Raw genomic sequence first — 22912 nt, 5'->3', positions numbered from 1 at the left:
ACTCAGGGACAGACAGAATTGTTACTGAGTGCCAGAGAATTGTTACTCAGGGACAGACAGAATTGTTAGAGTGCCAGAGAATTGTTACTCAGGGACAGACAGAATTGTTACTGAGTGCCAGAGAATTGTTACTCGCACAGACACAAAATTGTTACTTGCACAGACACAGAATTGTTACTCGCACAGACACAGAATTGTTACTCAGGGCCACAGAATTCATACTCAGGGACAGACAGAATTGTTACTGAGTGCCAGAGAATTGTTACTCAGGGACAGACAGAATTGTTACTGAGTGCCAGAGAATTGTTACTCAGGGACAGACAGAATTGTTACTGAGTGCCAGAGATTTGTTACTCGCACAGACACAAAATTGTTACTTGCACAGACACAGAATTGTTACTCGCACAGACACAGAATTGTTACTCAGGGCCACAGAATTCATACTCAGGGACAGACAGAATTGTTACTGAGTGCCAGAGAATTGTTACTCAGGGACACCTAATCGTTGAATTAAATAGTATGTCAGACAACATGCAGAGGAGTGGCAGAGGAGGCAATGTTTTAGGAGCGAGCAGACGTGGCAGCAGAGGAAGGGGTCGAGGCAGCAGTATTCGCAGCCAGAGGCCAGTGCTCCCGGTGTCATCCAGCGGTCGTGTCTCCACCGACAACCCTGCCGTCATTGATTGGTTGGCTCGGTCGTCTTCCTCTTCCCAGGTCACCTCTGACACCTACAGCCAACGGTCGGTGGGTACGTCAGACACAACCGTTAGTTGGCATGGCCCGGGACCAAGCCCACTGAAATCACGTGTCCTCTACCTGCCCCTGTCCTTTGCTGTTCCCTCACCAAGCGAAGTATCGCATGCTGTGGGCTCAGCCCCACTGTACAGTGAGGAAGAGCTAACAGAGGGCGGTCAGGAACGGGGGGAGACATCGGCCTTTTCAGCAGCCAAGCGAACAAGTACTGGCGAGGAGAGTGGCTCGGTAGCCGGTCTAGAGACAGGTCTGTCTCCTGACCCAGACGCAGCCGAGGGGGCTAGTAGTGAGGCGGAGACCCTACTTGATGATGAGGAGGTTGATCGCACTTGGCAGCCTCGTCGTCATCAGGCAATTTCTTCCGCATCATCAGGAGAAGAGGGTGGCAGCTTGGCAGCGAGCAAAACAGTCGGTGGGTTGCCCAGGAGACAGCAGCAGGGTCGCATCAGTGTCAGTGGAGCCAAACGTCCACGGAGTAGAGCACCAGCTCCACTGCAGCCTACCACCACGGCCAGTAGTGGTGCCGTTGCGCACGGAGGAAGTAGCAGTCAGCCAGTGAAGAGTAGCGGGGGCAAAGTTTCCTACTCGGTGGTGTGGCAATTTTTCCTCAAGCCGCCCGAGGAAGTAAACGTAGCCGTATGTCGACTATGTGGCCAGAAATGCAAGCGTGGCCAGGGGGCCCATGTTGGGACTACAGCGTTGCGTCAGCATATGCAGCGTCACCATTCGGTGGCCTGGGAAAACCGTGATAAACATACGGCGGTTCTGCCTGCCCCAGCCCCCGCTCCATCACCCGCTCCGTTACTTGCTCCGTCACCCGACGTCGTCAATCGCCCTCTATCAGCCAGTCAAGGCTCCAACACCTCTGCTGAGGGGAGTTGTCGCTCATTGGCATCTTCCGCTCGTTCAGATGCTCCTTCTCCTGCTACTCCTCTTCTCGGATTCCGTCAACAGTCTTTCTTGGAATCCGTATCCAAGAGACAACAGTTTGCGAGCACGCACCCGACGGTGCAAAAGCTGAACGTCCTCCTGTCCAAGTTGCTGGTGCTGCAGTCCCTCCCTTTCCAACTGGTGGACTCAGCACCTTTCCGAGAAATGATGGCTTGTGCCGCGCCGCGGTGGAGAGTGCCAAGCCGTCATTTCTTTGCCCAAAAGGCAGTGCCAGCCCTGCATTCACATGTAGAAGAGATGGTGGGCCAGTCTTTGAGCATGTCGGTCTCTGCCAAAGTGCACGGCAGCGCCGACGTGTGGAGCTGTAACTACGGTCAGGGACAGTACATGTCATTTACGGCCCACTGGGTGAACGTGGTGCCGGCACAGCCGCACCAGCAACTTGGACAGGTCACGACGCTTTTGCCTCCACGTTTGCACGTCCTTGGTCCAGCAAGCATGTCCGCCTCTACCACCTCTTTTTCCGCCGTGTCCTCAGCCGCCACCCCCGTGCCAAGTCCCATTACCCGACCGGCATATCACATGTGCAGGGCGCAACGGTGTCACGCTGTGCTGCACCTGGTATGCCTTGGCGAACGTAGTCACACAGGGGAGGAACTGCTGAGTGTAATGAACAGAGAAATCGACAGATGGCTGTCTCCGCGCAAACTAAAAATCGGAACCATGTTGACTGACAACGGAAAGAACATGGTGTCTGCTCTGCGTCAAGGAAGGTTGTGCCATGCGCCATGCATGGCTCACGTGTTCAATCTGGTTGTCAAGCGGTTCCTAAAATCCACCATCCCACTGCAAGACATCCTTAAAATGTCACGTAAACTGTGCATGCATTTCAGCCATTCCTACACCGCAAAGAACACCCTCATTGAGCTGCAGCGTCAGAACGGAATTCCACAGCATCGCCTGATCTGCGACGTTGCAACAAGGTGGAATTCAACCCTACACATGTTAGACCGCCTTTACGAGCAGCGAAAGGCCATCACCGATTTCCTGATGTTACAAGCGGATAAAGGTACTCCCCTGTGTAACTTAGATGTCAGCCATTGGCAGCTCATGCGTGACACCTGCCGCTTGCTCAGGCCCTTTGAGGAGGCCACGCTATTCGTGAGTCGGCAGGACTATGGGATGAACGACGTCATTCCTCTGTTGCACGTCCTGGAACAAATGCTGTTAACAATGGCTGGTCAGGGTGCGGTAGACGTGGCGCACAGATCTCAACGCCACATGACCCCTGTGGGGGCAGGACAGGAAGAAGAGGAGGAGGTAGAGGAGGACATTTGTGCTCAGGAATTATTGAGTGAAATGGGTGGTTTTTCCACTCAGCGGACAGGAGTGGAGGAGCAGGAGCATCTGGTAGAGGAGGAGGAGGAGGAGACAGAGGACCCAGACGCACCGTGGCAGTATGCTGTGGAGATGGAGGCAGGGAGTCCCTCGCATTCCTTGGCACAAATGGCCCATAGCATGCTCGGTTGCTTGCGTAGCGACAGCCGAATAATAACCATCAGACAGAGGGATGACTTTTGGCTGTCCACCTTGTTGGACCCTCGCTACCGGTCCAAAATGGTGGCCTTTTTCACACCTGCTGAGAGGGAGGCCAAAATTACGTACTATAAAAACCACCTATGTAGTCAGTTGGTCTCTGCCTTTGTGCGCCAACGTCCATCCTCAGACACTGTGGGCCCTGTGCGCTCGCGTTCCGCTGCCATGGCAGCAGGGGAGGGGTGGGGTGGTAGGAGCAGTGGCAGCTCCACCAGCAGCGGCTGCCTCAGTCTGCAGTCGATGATGAGTAGCTTTCTTCACCAGCGCAGTGAGGAAACTACTAACCAGCCGCAGCAGCAGCAGCAGCATCAGGTGGACCTGGAGCAGGAGCTCAAACAACAGGCTTGGGCCTACTTGGACAGCACCCTGCCAACCGAGGTAGACAATCCCCTTGACTACTGGGCAACGAAACTTGACCTTTGGCCCCAACTAGCTGAATTTGCCCTTGAAAGGCTGTCATGCCCGGCCAGTAGCGTGGCATCGGAGCGCGTGTTTAGTGCGGCAGGAGGTATTGTAACTCCGCGGAGGACACGACTGTCCACCCAAAGTGTGGAGAGACTCACGTTTGTGAAAATGAATCAGGCGTGGATTAGTCTGGATTTCAAACCACCAGTTCCTGACACAACTGACTAAATCCGCCATGAATCATGCCTCAAACATGTGCCACTTTCAGGTCTCCTCACACACTGCTGGTGTGTTACATTTTTTGACATAGGGTGCAGGCAGATTACGGGCCTCACATAGCTGCTGCCAGGCCCCTAATCTGCCATGGGCCCCTATATACCGCCTCCTCATGCTGCTGCCAAGTCCAGAGTCTCTCATGGGTCCCTGTACGGCCTCCCATTGCTGCTGTCTCCATCGCCACACTCTGCTGCCATGTGCCACTTTCAGGTCTCTTCACACTGCTGGTGTGTTAAATTTTTTGACATAGGGTGCAGGCAGATTACGGGCCTCACATAGCTGCTGCCAGGCCCCTAATCTGCCATGGGCCCCTATATACCGCCTCCTCATGCTGCTGCCAAGTCCAGAGTCTGTCATGGGTCCCTGTATGGCCTCCCATTGCTGCTGTCTCCATCGCCACACTCTGCTGCCATGTGCCACTTTCAGGTCTCTTCACACTGCTGGTGTGTTAAATTTTTTGACATAGGGTGCAGGCAGATTACGGGCCTCACATAGCTGCTGCCAGGCCCCTAATCTGCCATGGGCCCCTATATACCGCCTCCTCATGCTGCTGCCAAGTCTAGAGTCTGTCATGGGTCCCTGTACGGCCTCCCATTGCTGCTGTCTCCATCGCCACACTCTGCTGCCATGTGCCACTTTCAGGTCTCCTCACACTGCTGGTGTGTAGAATTTTTTGACATAGGGTGCTGACAGATTATGGGCCTCCTATAGCTGCTGCCAGGCCCCTAATCTGCCATAGGCCCCTATATACCGCCTCCTCATGCTGCTGCCAGGTCCAGAGTCTGTCATGGGTCCCTGTACGGCCTCCCATTGCTGCTGTCTCCATCGCCACACTCTGCCATGTGCCACTTTCAGGTCTCCTCACACACTGCTGGTGTGTAGAATTTTTTGACATAGGGTGCTGGCAGATTATGGGCCTCCTATAGCTGCTGCCAGGCCCCTAATCTGCCATAGGCCCCTATATACCGCTTCCTCATGCTGCTGCCAGGTCCAGAGTCTCTCATGGGTCCCTGTACGGCCTCCCATTGCTGCTGTCTCCATCGCCACACTCTGCCATGTGCCACTTTCAGGTCTCCTCACACACTGCTGGTGTGTTACATTTTTTGACATAGGGTGCAGGCAGATTACGGGCCTCACATAGCTGCTGCCAGGCCCCTAATCTGCCATGGGCCCCTATATACCGCCTCCTCATGCTGCTGCCAAGTCTAGAGTCTGTCATGGGTCCCTGTACGGCCTCCCATTGCTGCTGTCTCCATCGCCACACTCTGCTGCCATGTGCCACTTTCAGGTCTCCTCACACTGCTGGTGTGTAGAATTTTTTGACATAGGGTGCTGGCAGATTATGGGCCTCCTATAGCTGCTGCCAGGCCCCTAATCTGCCATAGGCCCCTATATACCGCCTCCTCATGCTGCTGCCAGGTCCAGAGTCTCTCATGGGTCCCTGTACGGCCTCCCATTGCTGCTGTCTCCATCGCCACACTCTGCCATGTGCCACTTTCAGGTCTCCTCACACACTGCTGGTGTGTTACATTTTTTGACATAGGGTGCAGGCAGATTACGGGCCTCACATAGCTGCTGCCAGGCCCCTAATCTGCCATGGGCCCCTATATACCGCCTCCTCATGCTGCTGCCAAGTCCAGAGTCTCTCATGGGTCCCTGTACGGCCTCCCATTGCTGCTGTCTCCATCGCCACACTCTGCTGCCATGTGCCACTTTCAGGTCTCTTCACACTGCTGGTGTGTTAAATTTTTTGACATAGGGTGCAGGCAGATTACGGGCCTCACATAGCTGCTGCCAGGCCCCTAATCTGCCATGGGCCCCTATATACCGCCTCCTCATGCTGCTGCCAAGTCCAGAGTCTGTCATGGGTCCCTGTATGGCCTCCCATTGCTGCTGTCTCCATCGCCACACTCTGCTGCCATGTGCCACTTTCAGGTCTCTTCACACTGCTGGTGTGTTAAATTTTTTGACATAGGGTGCAGGCAGATTACGGGCCTCACATAGCTGCTGCCAGGCCCCTAATCTGCCATGGGCCCCTATATACCGCCTCCTCATGCTGCTGCCAAGTCCAGAGTCTCTCATGGGTCCCTGTACGGCCTCCCATTGCTGCTGTCTCCATCGCCACACTCTGCTGCCATGTGCCACTTTCAGGTCTCTTCACACTGCTGGTGTGTTAAATTTTTTGACATAGGGTGCAGGCAGATTACGGGCCTCACATAGCTGCTGCCAGGCCCCTAATCTGCCATGGGCCCCTATATACCGCCTCCTCATGCTGCTGCCAAGTCCAGAGTCTGTCATGGGTCCCTGTATGGCCTCCCATTGCTGCTGTCTCCATCGCCACACTCTGCTGCCATGTGCCACTTTCAGGTCTCTTCACACTGCTGGTGTGTTAAATTTTTTGACATAGGGTGCAGGCAGATTACGGGCCTCACATAGCTCCTGCCAGGCCCCTAATCTGCCATGGGCCCCTATATACCGCCTCCTCATGCTGCTGCCAAGTCTAGAGTCTGTCATGGGTCCCTGTACGGCCTCCCATTGCTGCTGTCTCCATCGCCACACTCTGCTGCCATGTGCCACTTTCAGGTCTCCTCACACTGCTGGTGTGTAGAATTTTTTGACATAGGGTGCTGGCAGATTATGGGCCTCCTATAGCTGCTGCCAGGCCCCTAATCTGCCATAGGCCCCTATATACCGCCTCCTCATGCTGCTGCCAGGTCCAGAGTCTCTCATGGGTCCCTGTACGGCTTCCCATTGCTGCTGTCTCCATCGCCACACTCTGCCATGTGCCACTTTCAGGTCTCCTCACACACTGCTGGTGTGTAGAATTTTTTGACATAGGGTGCTGGCAGATTATGGGCCTCCTATAGCTGCTGCCAGGCCCCTAATCTGCCATAGGCCCCTATATACCGCTTCCTCATGCTGCTGCCAGGTCCAGAGTCTCTCATGGGTCCCTGTACGGCCTCCCATTGCTGCTGTCTCCATCGCCACACTCTGCCATGTGCCACTTTCAGGTCTCCTCACACACTGCTGGTGTGTTACATTTTTTGACATAGGGTGCAGGCAGATTACGGGCCTCACATAGCTGCTGCCAGGCCCCTAATCTGCCATGGGCCCCTATATACCGCCTCCTCATGCTGCTGCCAAGTCCAGAGTCTGTCATGGGTCCCTGTATGGCCTCCCATTGCTGCTGTCTCCATCGCCACACTCTGCTGCCATGTGCCACTTTCAGGTCTCTTCACACTGCTGGTGTGTTAAATTTTTTGACATAGGGTGCAGGCAGATTACGGGCCTCACATAGCTGCTGCCAGGCCCCTAATCTGCCATGGGCCCCTATATACCGCCTCCTCATGCTGCTGCCAAGTCTAGAGTCTGTCATGGGTCCCTGTACGGCCTCCCATTGCTGCTGTCTCCATCGCCACACTCTGCTGCCATGTGCCACTTTCAGGTCTCCTCACACTGCTGGTGTGTAGAATTTTTTGACATAGGGTGCTGGCAGATTATGGGCCTCCTATAGCTGCTGCCAGGCCCCTAATCTGCCATAGGCCCCTATATACCGCCTCCTCATGCTGCTGCCAGGTCCAGAGTCTCTCATGGGTCCCTGTACGGCCTCCCATTGCTGCTGTCTCCATCGCCACACTCTGCCATGTGCCACTTTCAGGTCTCCTCACACACTGCTGGTGTGTTACATTTTTTGACATAGGGTGCAGGCAGATTACGGGCCTCACATAGCTGCTGCCAGGCCCCTAATCTGCCATGGGCCCCTATATACCGCCTCCTCATGCTGCTGCCAAGTCCAGAGTCTCTCATGGGTCCCTGTACGGCCTCCCATTGCTGCTGTCTCCATCGCCACACTCTGCTGCCATGTGCCACTTTCAGGTCTCTTCACACTGCTGGTGTGTTAAATTTTTTGACATAGGGTGCAGGCAGATTACGGGCCTCACATAGCTGCTGCCAGACATGTAATCTGCCATGGGCCCCCGTACCGACTCCTCATGCTGTGACGTTGCAACAAGGTGGAATTCAACCCTACATATGTTAGACCGCCTTTACGAACAGCTAAAGGCCATCACAGATTTCCTGATGTTAAAAGCGGATAAAGGTACTCCCTGTGTAACTTAGATGTCAGCCATTGGCAGCTCATGTGTGACACCTGCGCTTGCTCAGGCCCTTTGAGGAGGCCACGCTATTCGTGAGTCGGCAGGACTATGGGATGAATGAGGTCAAATCGGCCATGGGCCCCCGTACCGCCTGTTCACGCTGATGCTGGTCCCACAGTGTGACCTGGGTCCCTGTACGGCCTTCCATTGCTTCCACTCTGCCATGTGCCACTTTGAAATCTCCTCACACTCCTGCGGTTGTCCATTTTGTCATAGGTTGCTGGCAGATTACAGGCCTTCCATAGGTGCCACCAAGCCCCATATCGGCCATGGGCCCCCGTACCGCCTGGTCACGCTGCTGCTGGGCCCATAGTGTGACCTGGGTCCCTGTACCGCCTCCCATTGCTCCCACTCTGCCATGTGCCACTTTCAGGTCTCCTCACGCTCCTGCTGGTTTCCATTTTGTCATAGGTTGCTGTATGGCCTCCCATTGCTGCTGCCTCCACCGCCACACTGTGGCTCCAAACACTGGTTTTGGCCCCGTGACTGGCCAAAGGAGTGAAGTGTGCAGTGATTCTAAGATCGACGGCACTCATCTGCATGTCATACTGACAGACAGTATTATTTCTCTTCCCCAGCAGACTCCAAGGGCATTTAAATTAAAGGTACAGTGTTCTGCACTAATATTAAGTCTCTCTGAAGCCTAGAAACACCCTTTTTTAAGTTAAATTCACAGCGAATTTATTCGACTCGAATCGAATATTGTCCACGAATTCGCCGAATCAGTCGAATCGAATTTTTCATTTCTTCGCTCATCTCTAGATATAATCTTAATTTCAAGTTTACATCATGATGTTAAAAACACAACTTTTCTTAAGTTTTTTAGCCTTGATATATTCAGTAAGGCTAGGTTCACATCTCTGCATGCCAGAATCATGCACAGAAGTGAGTGTTTTCCCGACATGCAGAGAAATGAGCTTAACTTCAGCAGATGCATGGGGGTGCCATTACTTCTTAATGGCACCCCAATGCAACAGCAGCCATGCATATTTTCTGTGTGGTGCAATTTTACAAAAGGGGCAGGGATGTCTTTCCCAAGTTTCTTGCGGACAGGATAGCGCATTGAAATGAATGGGCTGAATTACTCTCAGCACACAGAGATATGAACTGAGGTCAATTTGTAGGAAACTAGAGGGAGAATGGGAGATGGCAAGGGCACAACTAGCAAATTTCTTATCAGTATGATTACTTAGAGCCCTGTACTAGGTACTATGATGTAGGTCCAACAGTTTGAGCATAGGGTAATTTTGGTCAATTTGTCCAAACTGCCAAAGAGTGGTACCATAGAGCTCAACTTTATATCCAAAATACCACATGATAATATTCTGATTTGTTGAATTTGTGTTCTGTAATTATATAATAACTCAAAATAACCCTGCACCACTTTCCAAAGTCTGTGTCTGCTGTCACATTTCATTTACTATAGCTTTAATACAGGAAATCTAGTGAAAAATAGGAGGGTGCCATCCAGAAATGTGTGTAAATCTGTGCCAAAAAAAAAAAAAAAAACAAAGATAGCTGCCCCTTTAAGTGTAAAATACATCTCCAATATATGCATAAATTAGAAAGCAGGCTCTGGCCCTTCACAGTGAATAAATATATTCATGTGCTACCATATATCATGATATTTTACCCGCAGTGTAATCAAACCAAAAAAATATATAGCAATTCAATATGCTGTCCAATAACAATAATTTGTTAATACAGGAAATGTCAAGTGAGGACACATCTCTAGCATGTGTGCATAAACAGAAACAAAATACACTCCAGGGATACAATTTCTCTAGCCCTGTGTGGTTTTATGTTTTTATGTATATGTGTGTGTGTATAAATTGTATGTATATATATATATATATATATATATATATATATATATACACACACATATATACAAAATAAATATAAACTGTTATTACCTAATTGAACCTTAATAAAGACTGATGTGATTTATGTCATTCTTAACAACAGGAGCTTTCATGGATACAGACCCTGGGGCACAGGACTCTCTGGGGTTGAGTAAACTTGGAACTCAAGCAGAAAAAGACCGAAGGCTAAAGAAAAAGTATGTAACACGTACTATTGCATTTATCATTATAATTTTGGCATGCAATTTTTACTTTCCCAAAAACTGTCTGAAAGGAACCTATCATGATAAAAAAATGATATTTGCTGTTTTTGATTTGCAAAGTTCCAAGGCTGTCAACCTTATTGTTTGCTGACCCGAAACATGTACAGTATGTAGTTTATGAGTTCCTACTTAAATGGCAGTGTACTCCGCAATATAAAATCTAATTTTTTATTGACAGATTGCTTTTTAACGTAAATCCTGAAGTATGTAAATATATATTTCCAGTTTGCAATTAGACTAATTACTGTAGCTGTGCTTCCTCTGTTTGTATCAGGAAGAGCCACGCCATATGAGACTGACATATCTATACTCTAATGTAGAAGGTGTCTCCTTATTGCCAAGTAGACGATCAGACATGCAAGTGTTAGGTAGTCAGCACTACGTAATCAATAGATGATTACAGTGATCACTATAAAATTTCATTTCTGTGAGGATAAGCTGGTGAATGTGTATTTAATATTTATTATCAGCAAAATACCTTAACAGAACTGTCATGAAAATAGTTGTTAGTCAACTCGGAGTTTCTTAGTCAACAGCCCTCAACATTTGTGCAGGGTTGAAGATAACTGACTAATATGTATACCAGTGTTAATTTAGGTGACAAAAATATTTTTGTCATAGTTTTTGTCAGCGTCATGTTTTCAGTTAAGAAAACGAAACGGAAATCAATTTGAATTTTTATCAATTGACGAAAGCAATGATGAAAATCAATTCCAATTTTCGTCAACAAACGAAAACAGAATGTAGATGTGAAGGAGGGATGTTTACCCATGTGAATTTCTGCTTTCCTCGGAGCTCTGCCTGTAAAGCCTGCAAACCATGTGGTTAGTGTTTCCCCTTCCAGCAAGGTAGCAGTGCTTAGTGGTGTGCATAGCACTGTGCATTACAGCCTTCCAATATTGTCAAACTCCCTGCTCTTAACCTGTGCACTCCCTCACTTCCATAAATAATAACATGATATTAGATTTTTACTCCAGGGGTATATAATGAATTTGGAAATTATAGAGAAATGCTTAAATTTTTTTTTTAGATTTTAGTCAACTAAAATGTACTGGATATTTTAGTTGACAAAAATATGACTAACACTAAGACGGTTCAGATGACTAAAATACAACTAAAACTAAAACAGCATTTTAGTCAAAAGACTATGGCTAAAACTACATAAACATTTGACGTCACAATTAACATTGATGTATATAAATGTACCAGCATATAATATACAAGTATACATTTTTACAAAATAACCAGAAAAATAGACCTTAAGACATCACATCATCTGTTGTATGACTACCTGTCAAGTTTATTGTTGCATAAAGTTGATCATTTGGATGGGTTTTCATGGTTGATCAAAGCTATTTACCAACTATCTTGGGTAAATAAAAAGGGCAGTATTGTGTATGTTCAGCCAATATGAATGAGTTTTTGTAATCCTTTTCAAAAAGGACTTTTCTTCAGCCATATCATGAACTCTTGTTGTTATACTGTTTATCCATCACATGGTAGAAACTATAAACTAATGAAACCACGTGTAACATTGTTACAACTTGGCTACTTGTTGTAATGCTGTGATAGTGCTGGCATTAAATTTAGTTATCTGTGTAATATGTTGGCCATAGACAGAAAAAACAGCTCATGCAAAATGATGGACAATAAACCCTTCATGCATTGTACACAGACAGGTGTCTTGCTAAAAAGGATAGGGCAGTAAGAAGTAAGTTCTCTGCTGCATCATATGAATATTGGAAACCACCCCAGTATCATGTGTGTTATGTAACATTTAATGTAACATACACTATATTGCCAAACATATTGAGCCACCACTCCAAATCATTGATTTCAGGTGTTCCAATCACCTCCATGGCCACAGGTGTATAAAGTCAAGCACCTAGGCATGCAGACTGCTTCTACAAACATTTGTGAAAGAATGGGTCACTCTCAGGAGCTCAGTGAATTCAAGTGTGGTACCATGATAGGTTGCCACCTGTGCAATACGTCCATACATGAAATTTCCTTGCTACTAAATATTCCACAGTCAACTGTTAGTGGTATTATAACAAAGTGGAAGCAACTGGGAGCAACAGAAACTCAGCCACGAAGTGGTAGGCCACGTAAAATGGAAGAGCGGAGTCAGTACATGCTGAAGCGCACAGTGTGCAGAAGTTGCCAACTGTCTGCAGAGTCAATAGCTAAAGACCTCCAAACTTCATGTAGCCTTTAAATTAGCACAAAAACAGCGCATTGAGAGAGCTTCATGAAATGGGTTTCCATTCTGAGCAGCTGCATGCAAAGCATCGGATACAGCGGTGTAAAGCACGCCACCACTGGACTCTAGAGTAGTTGAGACGTGTTCTCTGGAGTGATGAATCACGTTTCTCTGTCTGGCAATCCGATGGATGTGTCTGGGTTTGGCGGTTGCCAGGAGAACGGTACTTGTCTGACTGCATTGTGCCAAGTGTAAAGTTTGGTGGCGGGGGGATTATGGTGTGGGGTTATTTTTCAGGGGTTGGGCTTGGCCCCTTAGTTCCAGTGAAGGGAACTCTTAAGGCTTCAGCATACCAAGACATTTTGCACAATTTCATGCTGCCAACTTTGTGGAAACAGTTTGGGGAATGGCCCCTTCCTATCCCAACATGACTGCACACAAGTGCACAAATATCTTTATGGACCTTGCTTTGTGCACTGGTGCACAGTCATGTTGGATGGATAAGCGAGTTTAGAGTGGAGGAACTTGACTGGCCTCAACCAAATAGAACACCTTTGGAATGAATTAGAGCGGAGACTGCGAGTCAGGCCTTCTCATCCGACATTGTGCCTGACTTCACAAATGTGCTTCTGGAAGAATGGTCAAACATTCCCATAGACACACTCCTAAACATCCTTCCCAGAAGAGTTGAAGCTGTTACAGCTGCAAAGGGTGGGCCAACTTAATATTGAACCCTACAGATTAAGACTGGGATGCCATTAATGTTCGTGTGCGTGTAAAGGCAATCGTTCCAATACGTTTTCAATATAGTGTAGTTCTGTGGTTCTGTCCAATTATTTCCTGTGCTATAAAGCACTGCATAGCAACCTAGTATGTGTTTTACAGAGTATAAATAAATCAGTCTCTACCAAAATATACAAAAGCATGCATACAGTTTATTCAAATGCCAGAAACCCATACAAACTCTATGCAGATGTCTTTGGTAATGGAACCAGGAATACCCTAGAGCTCCGAGGTTTGAGTGCTAAATGTTTGTAGCCAGCTTGCTGGATCACAATATAAATTCAACTAATATGTGAAATACTGTAAATTAATGTTTCTGGCCATTAATCTATTTTTGAGAGCTGGGGACAGGCTATTTTGTTTGGAATCTTTTATAAAACGTTCTTAGAAGATGGAAGAGTGGCTGTAATCTAGAAAGCACAGAGAATGTAATTATATCAGTCTCAGATTAAAGCCAACAATTCCTTAGAGGCAACAATTACTTCTTTCCTTAAATCAGAAAATGCTTTGACTACAGATAGTAGCTATAAAGTTGATTATAAAACTAGAGTATTAAAAGACACTAGCCCTGTTTTTATCATTTAAATTCTATGCCTGAAGGTATATCATGTCCATATGAGATGCCAAGATGATTGTAAACATTATCTGGCATACAGGAATCATTTTGGACAAATTTAGAAAATGTTATAAATTATGCAGTGCAGTTTAGAAACCAAACTTCCAACCTTAATAAAAAAATAAAGAACACATTAAATGCTTTTTGTCACAGTTGCCCCTTTATTACCATATATTTATATTATAATGTTAGCATTGCTTTTACTTGATTGAATGGCTTTTTATCCTTGAAAGAACAGTTTGAATGTAATCACTTGGCATGAGCTTAGGCTGCAAATTGAAAGCTAGCTTACTTCATCACACATGCAGTCATTTTAGGCCCCTGTTGCACTACACAGCGCCTCTTGGCCAAATGTGGTCCACAGGCAACTTGTTTGGTACCAGGTAGAGTAGATCAGACAGCAGTTGTTTATGATTCTCCTGCTGCCTCTCATTGTCAGCATATTTGAAAACTGTTACAAAGAGACTGCAAGTATGATGAGTCCAGTCCTTACCAGCACACTTGCTTCTGATGTGTTAGCCACATGCCAGAGGTGGAGTCCATATGTGACAAGCAGCAGAGGTTGTTAGTTCAAGCCATCCAAGTTCCCAGCTATGGGACACGTCAGCACCTGCACAGCCCTGGTCCCATGGGCTGCCTGTGTAGAGCAAGGTCTCATAGCTGACGTAGGAAGCCCTGCAGACACTGCTTGATGGGAAAAGAGTGCTGGAAAAGTGAAGAAAGTTGAAGGAACATAACATTACAGTGAAAGTGAGTTAATTTAAAATTAATGTGATTTACAAGTACAAACGTACATATGTGATTACAATTTGTTCTTGTTCACACTACATGTGTTGAGCAGCTTTGGTCAATGCAGGCCCAGCACATGCACAAGGCAAAAAGCCTTGTTTTCTATTGTACCATTTGGTGTGCAGTGAACAAAAGATGAAGCTGGTAGCATTATATTTCAACGCGTGACATGCTGCGGCACATTACAGCATGCTGCAATTTGCACTGTTTAAAAGTTAAGTAAGTTGTCTCATTAAAATACTGTACTTTACAAAGCATACACAAAACCACCACAAGTTGTCCACCAATCTTTTAGGTTTTCAAGTATGTACTACTTATGAAACCCCTTTTCCAGCTTGACTCCACAACTGAACTGGCCCATCCAATAAGTTTACTGTAGACCTCTTTCCTTTAATTGCTTTGTCTCAACTTAAAACAGTGCAATGAAATATTGAGTATTTAATGTAATAATATTCAATATCTGTGGTAGAATGCAATTGAAACATCTTGTGACTTAAATCTTAAAATATTTTTCACTTTTGAACTAAAATTAGTGATTCTGAAATTTTTGCAATTCCATAAACTTCCTTGTGAAAGTTTATAAGAAAAGTGTGGGAATTAATTTTTAAAAAAATAATGCTTGCCTAGGTGGATGTCCCCCGCTGGATCTAGGGGTGAGAACTCTAGGGGTGAGAACTCAGTGACCACATGACCACTGATCGCTGAGTTCTCAGAACCCCTCTGAGCAGACAGTAATGACTGTCAGTCACTGCTGTCTGCTCTACCCCCTCCACATGCTCACTGGAGCACTGGGCTGTGGAGGGGGAGGGAGTGGCTGGTTCAGGCACTCAGTGGCTAGCTGAAAGGCTAAGCCAGGTGCCGCTCCCAACTTTGGGGTGGATTCTGACTTTAAAGTCGGGATCTTTCCCCAGCCTGGACCGCCAGAGTGATGTCAGCCTGCTGTCAGCTGAAAATGGGTCACAGAACGAACTGCACTCTTGTGACCCACAAGAGAAGTACAGCCAAAAGAGCTTTGGCTGTACTTCTCCTTTAATAATAACTGAGTGTAACGCTACCCCTTAAGAGCCTTTGAGTATTTTTGGGTTCCTTGTCTTTTCTGAGCCTGTTTTGGAAGTACAGCTCTTGTTGACACCACCATGAAACCTTGACCAGAAAGACTTCCTGGCTTTGAACCATAACATAAACACAAGGTTTAAGATGAAAAAATATTCTAATTGTATTGAGGTCAGAGTAGTATGGAGAGTGCAAGCACAACAAGAATGACAGTAGATGAGAAATTAAACACTCTAAAAGGTTTAACAAAATAATAACACAAAGTATCACTTTAAGCAAACCAAAATGTCCTACAAGATCAGAATTTATACATCAATTCCAGCTTCTGAAATATCTTTCCCCAAGTGAGCTGAACTGGACCATCAAGATGCTAGGCTAACTCACTTTTGGGTTTTCAATAGCTGGGAACTGGGTTTAACTTTTGAGATGAATCTTTATTTTTATAAGTTATAGTGTACCCTTTTTCTCATCAAAGAATGGTGACAAATTTTCTGCGTGTTTGATGGGACCCTAGTCAGTGCACATTAAGGTTAAGATCCCTTTTTGTGTAAGAGCAAGATTTCCTCAAGATGGTATAGCAACAGAAAGATTCCTCTGTGAGTGGTGTTGAAATTGGGTAAGGTCTCCTTAATACAAATAATGATGGCAAGAATTGGCTAAAATTGAAGAAAGGAGTGGAAGCAGACTTCAGCAGAGGTTGAACTCCTAATGATGGTGAAATAGTCTAGTAAAGCAAGTTCCTTTGGAGCTGGAAGAGACTTGAGATGAGATACTAGTGTAATCTTGTCTGCACGGGGGCATGAGATGTAGCAGTTTTAGGATAATAGGGAGACACAAAAGCAGTAGGCCACAGTACTGAATGGGCTAGGCAGTCTGTGTGTCAATGTAATAATCTGTGGTATAAAGTGTACTGAACTGAACAGCTGAAAATTACAGTCAATTGCAGCTTGTGTTGATCTGGGTTATGGAACTCTCTCACGCTGTTTGAAGCATTTGCAGCGTAAGTGTTAGTCTCTCTGTTAAGAAGTGATGGCTGCTTGCAGGATTGACTCTCCTGCTCATCAGCGATATCAGATGTCTGCAGTCCCTCTTTTCTTCTCTGCGAGGCAGCCCAATCCAGCCTCCCTTGAGTCCCACACGGCCTTCCCCATACATTCCCTACACAGTGCAGAGATCCTGCTACCACCATACAAGTTCAGCAAGGCTTTTTTTCAATAAAGTCTGAATAAATGAACCACAGAACACTGCCATCTTGTGGTTGATTAACATTCTGCAATCAGTATTAGTGCAGTGTGTTGCAGGAGCACAACAATTGTCCACTAAACAAAGCTAAGTAAACATTTTTTTTAAAAGTTTATTCAGTAGCATATTTTGCTAAGGCTTAATGATATGCAACTTTACTTCCTGCCTGTGCTGCTCTTTTCCTTGCTGTTGGAGAGAAGGTATTTTAATTCCTAGTACCCAATAACCTAAAAATGGTGTTCCTGTGTCCATATCTTCTTTGCACAACAAATATTGAATGTGTGCAATGCATCAGGTTAGCCAGGAAATATTTTCTTGGGTCATACCTTTTCAGCTGTTGCTTTTTTTTCGTTATGACATTCTGAAGTTTGTGACATAGCCATAGGGAATGGGGTATGATTTTTCTGTAATTACAATTAATTACTTTATTTTAAATTGGCCAATGGTTTTTTTCACAGTGGGAAAAGAAAAGCACTTCATATTTTCCTTTATTGAAAAAGCCTAAGTATGGAATATTGGTGGTTGAAGTACCTTGCCCAGTCAGAAACAATCTCCTAACTTCTGAGGGCCTTAGGATAAAATCAGACCATTGCTGACATGGACTACTGCACTTTGCATATCCTCATTTCCATTGTTTTACTGAAGAAAGAAAATTCCTTTTTTGAGCAAGAAAGGAAGGACCAGATTTGTTTTAGGGGCACATACCAAAACCTTTCCTGTGGTAAGGAAATACAGTTCATGCCTGAGTATGTCTAAAATTACTTATCTTTTCTAATGTCAGATGTGACTTAAAAAGGTCAGCAAAGATAGCCATGGATACTTTGTGCTTACATTTTTCATTAGATTAACAGCTATTTGGTTTGAGATTTGCAGCATGATCTACATGTCCCATTGAGTTTCAAATTGTTCATGGATATGTCCTGTTGGTTTGAGAAGGCTTTCATCTCCACAGGAGTCTATTCTACACTTCTTTTTCAAAATTACTTTTATAAGCACATTATTTAAGCATCATTAAATGGATAGAAAATAGTACCCAGGATTTGGTACTAGAAGAATTTTAGATGTAATTCAGTTTCTATTTTCTGTCAAAATATTTGTCCTCTACAATTTCTTTGAGGCCCGATGACTGTACAATGCTGTACATAGGTTGATCTCTACAACCTATAGCACATCTCGATGGCTTTGTCCTTTTTACTTAACACAAAGATATTTATTCACCAAGAGATAATGTCCCTAATGTGATATCAGCAAGCAGACTCCAACTGTCATTATTCCAAGAGTAGAAAATGAAATAAGTATTCAGGTATATGACTATGTATTGTATCTACACGTATTAGGTCATTACATGCAATAGGTATGTCACCAGAAAATTGAAAACTGTGAAGTTTGTAAAGCAACCCTCCCTATATTAAGTGGTTTCATATATAACCTTACTGAATTAAAATAGAATTTCTGCCAACAGTTTTTAATAAAATCAGCAGAAGATAACACTGCTCCAAAAAACTTCACTCCTCTTCAGTTCTCTGGTCTGCATTGAGTGCCCGCCCAAGAGTCTGACCTCCCTCTATAATAATACAACTGAAAGAAAGGAAAGGGCCACACACCAATGACATCACAGTGGTTAAAATGCTTTATTCTGGTAACACAAATCCACAAAAGTGGCTTGCCACCTGTCATCCACCTGATCCAACACGTTTCACCCAAAAGGGCTTACTCTTGGAGGCTAAGGTGCTCCCACTAGAGGATGTTCTAATACATAACACTGATCATAACAAATTGATCCAACATATGTGTCAGTGTTTATTTAAAGGGAACTCCTAGTATTACTCATGGGACAGGGAAAGGAGGGAGAGGGGCAGGGAAGGAAGATAAGGGAAAGGAAAAAAAAAAAAAAAAAGAAATAAATCTCTCCCATAATACAAAAGACCAGTCCATGAGACAATATAACCCCCCCCCCCCCCATGTTCCAAAATGACCATGGTAAAAACTTCTACAATATATCCTCTATTCCAACCTATCATACCTAATAAAAAATTAGAAAAGAGGAAAAACTACAAAACCCAAAGGTGGATATAAATCTAATCATTGGCCTTTCATTAAAATAGAAAAAAAGGCAAAGGGAAGGACAACAGGAAAAATGCTACAGAAATACAGGGAAAATTAAAATAAATTAAATTAATTGTAAAGCTTCTTTTTTTTCTGGAAAATAAAAAACATGTTATATTTACCTGCTCTGTGCAAAGGTATTGCACAGAGCAGCCCCAAACCTCCTCTTCTTAGAATTGCTATGATTGCACTCATGCAGGCTTGATCCCAAGCCAGGCTGTCATAGTCACACACAGCACAGCTTGGCCCCATCCTCCACTCCCTCCTCAGTTGATTTGACTGACAGCAGCAGGAACTAATGGCTTACTAATGGTGAGAAGAGAGAGTGTGGAGAAGAGCTGCTGCAAATGTGGCAGCGCTGGATTGAGATCAGGCTCAGGTAAATGTTTAAGGAGGGCTGGGGGAGCAGCTATTGAAGGCTTTTTTACCTTAATGGATAGAATGCATTAAGGTATAAAAAAAACCTTCTGCCTTTATAACCACTTGTATTACTGGAATAAAGCTTTTCAACCACTGTGACCTCATTGACGCTTTTTCCTTCCTTTACCTTTTTTCAGATAAAGTGGTAAAGGAATACATTCTATCTTAAGTTGCAATGGTTCTAATATCAATGCTAACCATTGCCACTGGGAAAGAAAGTATAACAGTTTACCTCTATTCCAAAAGCATTGTGAAAACCTGTTTTGGTGAAACTTAGGGGAAATTTAATCTCTATTCTGACTTATATTTGACGCAGGACGTGAAGGAAAATCCCCATAAAACACATAAATCAATATGCAAAAAACTACAAAATAAAATGGTTTTAGCTGGAGCTTTACTTTATTTTGGTTGAGAGGCAGGAGCTGCACACCCTGCCCCTTCTGCAATGGTCTGCATTGCATATGAACTGTTATTTTGTGAAATCATACCTTAAGGTTCCTGAGCTAGCGAGTCAGCATAAAAGGGTAAAGGTAGCATGCAGTTAACCTTATCAAGTTATAATTTTTCTGTTTACTGAAGTATGATCTCCAAAAGGTTAGATCCTTGATTTAATGAAAATGCCATCTATTTTTACTTTTGCAGACATGAACTTCTTGAAGAAGCCCGCAGAAAAGGACTACCATTTGCTCAATGGGATGGACCTACAGTGGTAGCATGGCTTGAGGTAAGAAAGCATGGTGCTTCCTACATATTATGTTTGTGTAATCTAATCCCAGTGATATTGACACCTTTGGATGCTGATTGGAAAGGTAAGTGGTTAAGAATTATATATTGTAGATCTTGAGTAACAAACGTTAGACGACAGTTCAAGTTTGTTTGAAATATGTAGTGTGCTTCCTCGTTATTCTCCAACTTTAGGAGAGCAATAAACCTGGTCCGACTGTTTGACTCATGTTATGATGTAACAGTAAACCTTTAGGTGTATTTTTTTGGCGGTAAGACCACCTCTTTAAATTAATTCTAATTAGTTTGTATAACCAGCTTTAGAAATAACTAATAATTCTGCCATACAGTACTTCTAGTTCTAAATCAGAGGTGGGAACTAAAATGGAACGAATACATATTATACATATTTCCAATAAATGAAAACCAAAAAAAAATGTTTTTATACTTTTAAGTAAGAAAAAAATGTACTTTAATGTTGATGTTAGCCACATTAACTGACCAAATACTGTACTGATAATAGACTATATGAAAGTGTTTCTCCTGCAGGTTAACTCCTAGTTCTGCATGAGACTGTTTACCTGCTGCTGGACAGAGTACAGTAACTTAGGTCACCTTGAGCTTTATTCTGCACTTCATGTGAACCCAGCAGGGAAAGTGGCATCCTAGGGTATAGAATGGTAAAATGCCATTTTTCCCTCATTTTGAAAGTAGAATAACAATGGATTTATACAAGATCAAGTGAGGTTTTGTGGGATTATGACATTATGAAAAAAGACTTTGGGACATTTAATCTACATTATACATACTGTATACTTATAGATACATTTCCATGTTATTTACCTGTATGGATCTAAACTATTTAGACTGGACAAGGCAACCAAAAAAGTAATGAAATTTATACTTTCCTGAAATATTGCTTTTATTTAATTCATGATACTATGTAAACTGTTATACTGTACTTGCCAGGTTGCATTTCTTTTTGTATGTTTTGAATCTGCCTGATGTGATCTGCAGAGCGGGAGGCACCCAGAAGTGTTTTTAAAAATTCCATCCATTGTACAGTTGGAGCCATATGAACCCAAAAGCACCGTATTCACACAAGGTTTATAGTTCTCTAAAACTGAGATGGAATTTTCTTAAGGGGTTAGTTTAGATAAATACTGCATCCTGGAGTTCTTCTTTAAATTATTAATGCAGGAACAGCTGAGAAGTGGAAAGAATGACAAAATAGGTTTACTTGGTCAGGAGCTTTAATGTAGATATAAGAAGCAATTATGTCATAAATCAAAATACATTTTTTTTCTAGTTATGGCTTGGAATGCCAGCCTGGTATGTTGCAGCTTGTCGTGCCAATGTGAAAAGTGGTGCCATTATGTCTGCATTGTCAGACACTGAAATTCAGCGAGAAATTGGGATTAGCAACCCCTTGCATCGCTTGAAACTTCGCCTTGCTATTCAGGAAATGGTCTCACTTACAAGTCCCTCAGCTCCTCCAACATCAAGAACAGTGAGTCTACTTCTACTTTTACCCTGGGTATACACAGTAATTAACAGAACATCAGTATATTATCATTATTAACTTGTACATCTGTCCTAAAATTTTTTCATTCATGTATTATATATGGGACCATTTTATAGTGCATGAATCTTTTTAATCTTTTGTATGACTAGGTTACATGATTGTGTTTTCCTATAAATGAGCTTTTAATGAATGTGAAAGGAGATTGAGAAAAAACACCATGTACATAAGAAATTGGTCTGTAAAATATACTGTACGATTTGACAGCTATGTGTCACTGCTGAACATCCTTTCCAAATAAGCTCAGTAATGCTTTATAAGGAACTTTATATTGTGTAGTACAACTATGGAATGGAGCTCAGTTTTACTATGTTATTTAGTAAACATTCTTCATTCACAGGTATATGTAAATGGACTCTATTTCTGTTTTTACAATATAGCTCATGGGGGATCTAAATGACCATTTAGCATATCTACTGACTGTGATGTTATTACACTGTTAACAGTGCTGCTGACTTTCTTCTTTAATGCTGCTTACCTGACGTGGATCTCAACCTGCTCTTCCATGGGCCCTCTCATTAGCCATCTGGTAATGTATGGGTGACCCATGAGGAAATGGAAACTCTAACAGCGCCTGCCAAAACGGTAAGTTATTACATCGCATTTATTTTCAATGTCAGCCATACAATTTCAAATAAATTTGAGTGGCTTATAGTATAACCAAGGGATTTCAAGCCAATAATTACCTATGTTGCTCATTTACATTTTTAAAGGAAGTGGCATCATAAAAGAAACACCATTGCCATTCCACATATGTAGATGGACAGCTAGCCCCTGCACAGAAAATGTTTAAAAAAAAACAAGAAAAATGGTGTTGATCATTGATCAAATTCTACCTTTTGTTTCGTGTGCACATTTTCAAATGAAACCAAAAATTAAATTTCACTTCCCTTTTTTTAAATATTATATAGTATCTCAGTGTACAGTATGTAGGTACTGGAGAAATGCATGTAAACATTTAAAGAAAAAAAAAATGTATATATATATATATATATATATATATATATATATATATATACACACACAGTTGTGTTCAAAATAATAGCAGTGTGTTGAAAAAAGTGAATAAAGCTCAAAATCCTTCTAATAGCTTTTATTTCCATACACACAAATGCATTGGGAACACTACACATTCTATTCCAAATCAAAACATGAAGAAAAATATATCAAATTTGTGTTGTTCCTCTAA

The 22912-nt window shown here is 43.9% G+C and overlaps 1 protein-coding gene across 11 annotated transcripts in view; it reads left to right on the top strand.

Moving 5' to 3' along the window:
• PPFIA2 (PPFI scaffold protein A2) overlaps positions 1 to 22912 on the top strand; it is a 455338-nt gene that overhangs the window by 391628 nt on the left and 40798 nt on the right. For all 11 annotated transcript variants that reach the window (XM_089652248.1, XM_089652279.1, XM_089652271.1 and 8 more), the window contains 4 exons: positions 10047 to 10140; positions 20061 to 20142; positions 21451 to 21651; positions 22246 to 22308. In XM_089652248.1, the coding sequence (XP_089508374.1) occupies positions 10047 to 10140; positions 20061 to 20142; positions 21451 to 21651; positions 22246 to 22308 (440 nt within the window). The remainder of the gene's footprint in view (positions 1 to 10046; positions 10141 to 20060; positions 20143 to 21450; positions 21652 to 22245; positions 22309 to 22912) is intronic.

This window comes from Staurois parvus, unplaced genomic scaffold, assembly GCF_062004578.1.
Source record: "Staurois parvus isolate SC_StPar_1 unplaced genomic scaffold, SC_StPar_1.0 ptg000025l, whole genome shotgun sequence".
In the NCBI taxonomy this organism is placed as follows: Eukaryota; Metazoa; Chordata; class Amphibia; order Anura; family Ranidae; genus Staurois; species Staurois parvus.
Note: the sequence above shows the minus strand (reverse complement) of the source record. Positions and strands in the feature narration are given on the sequence as shown.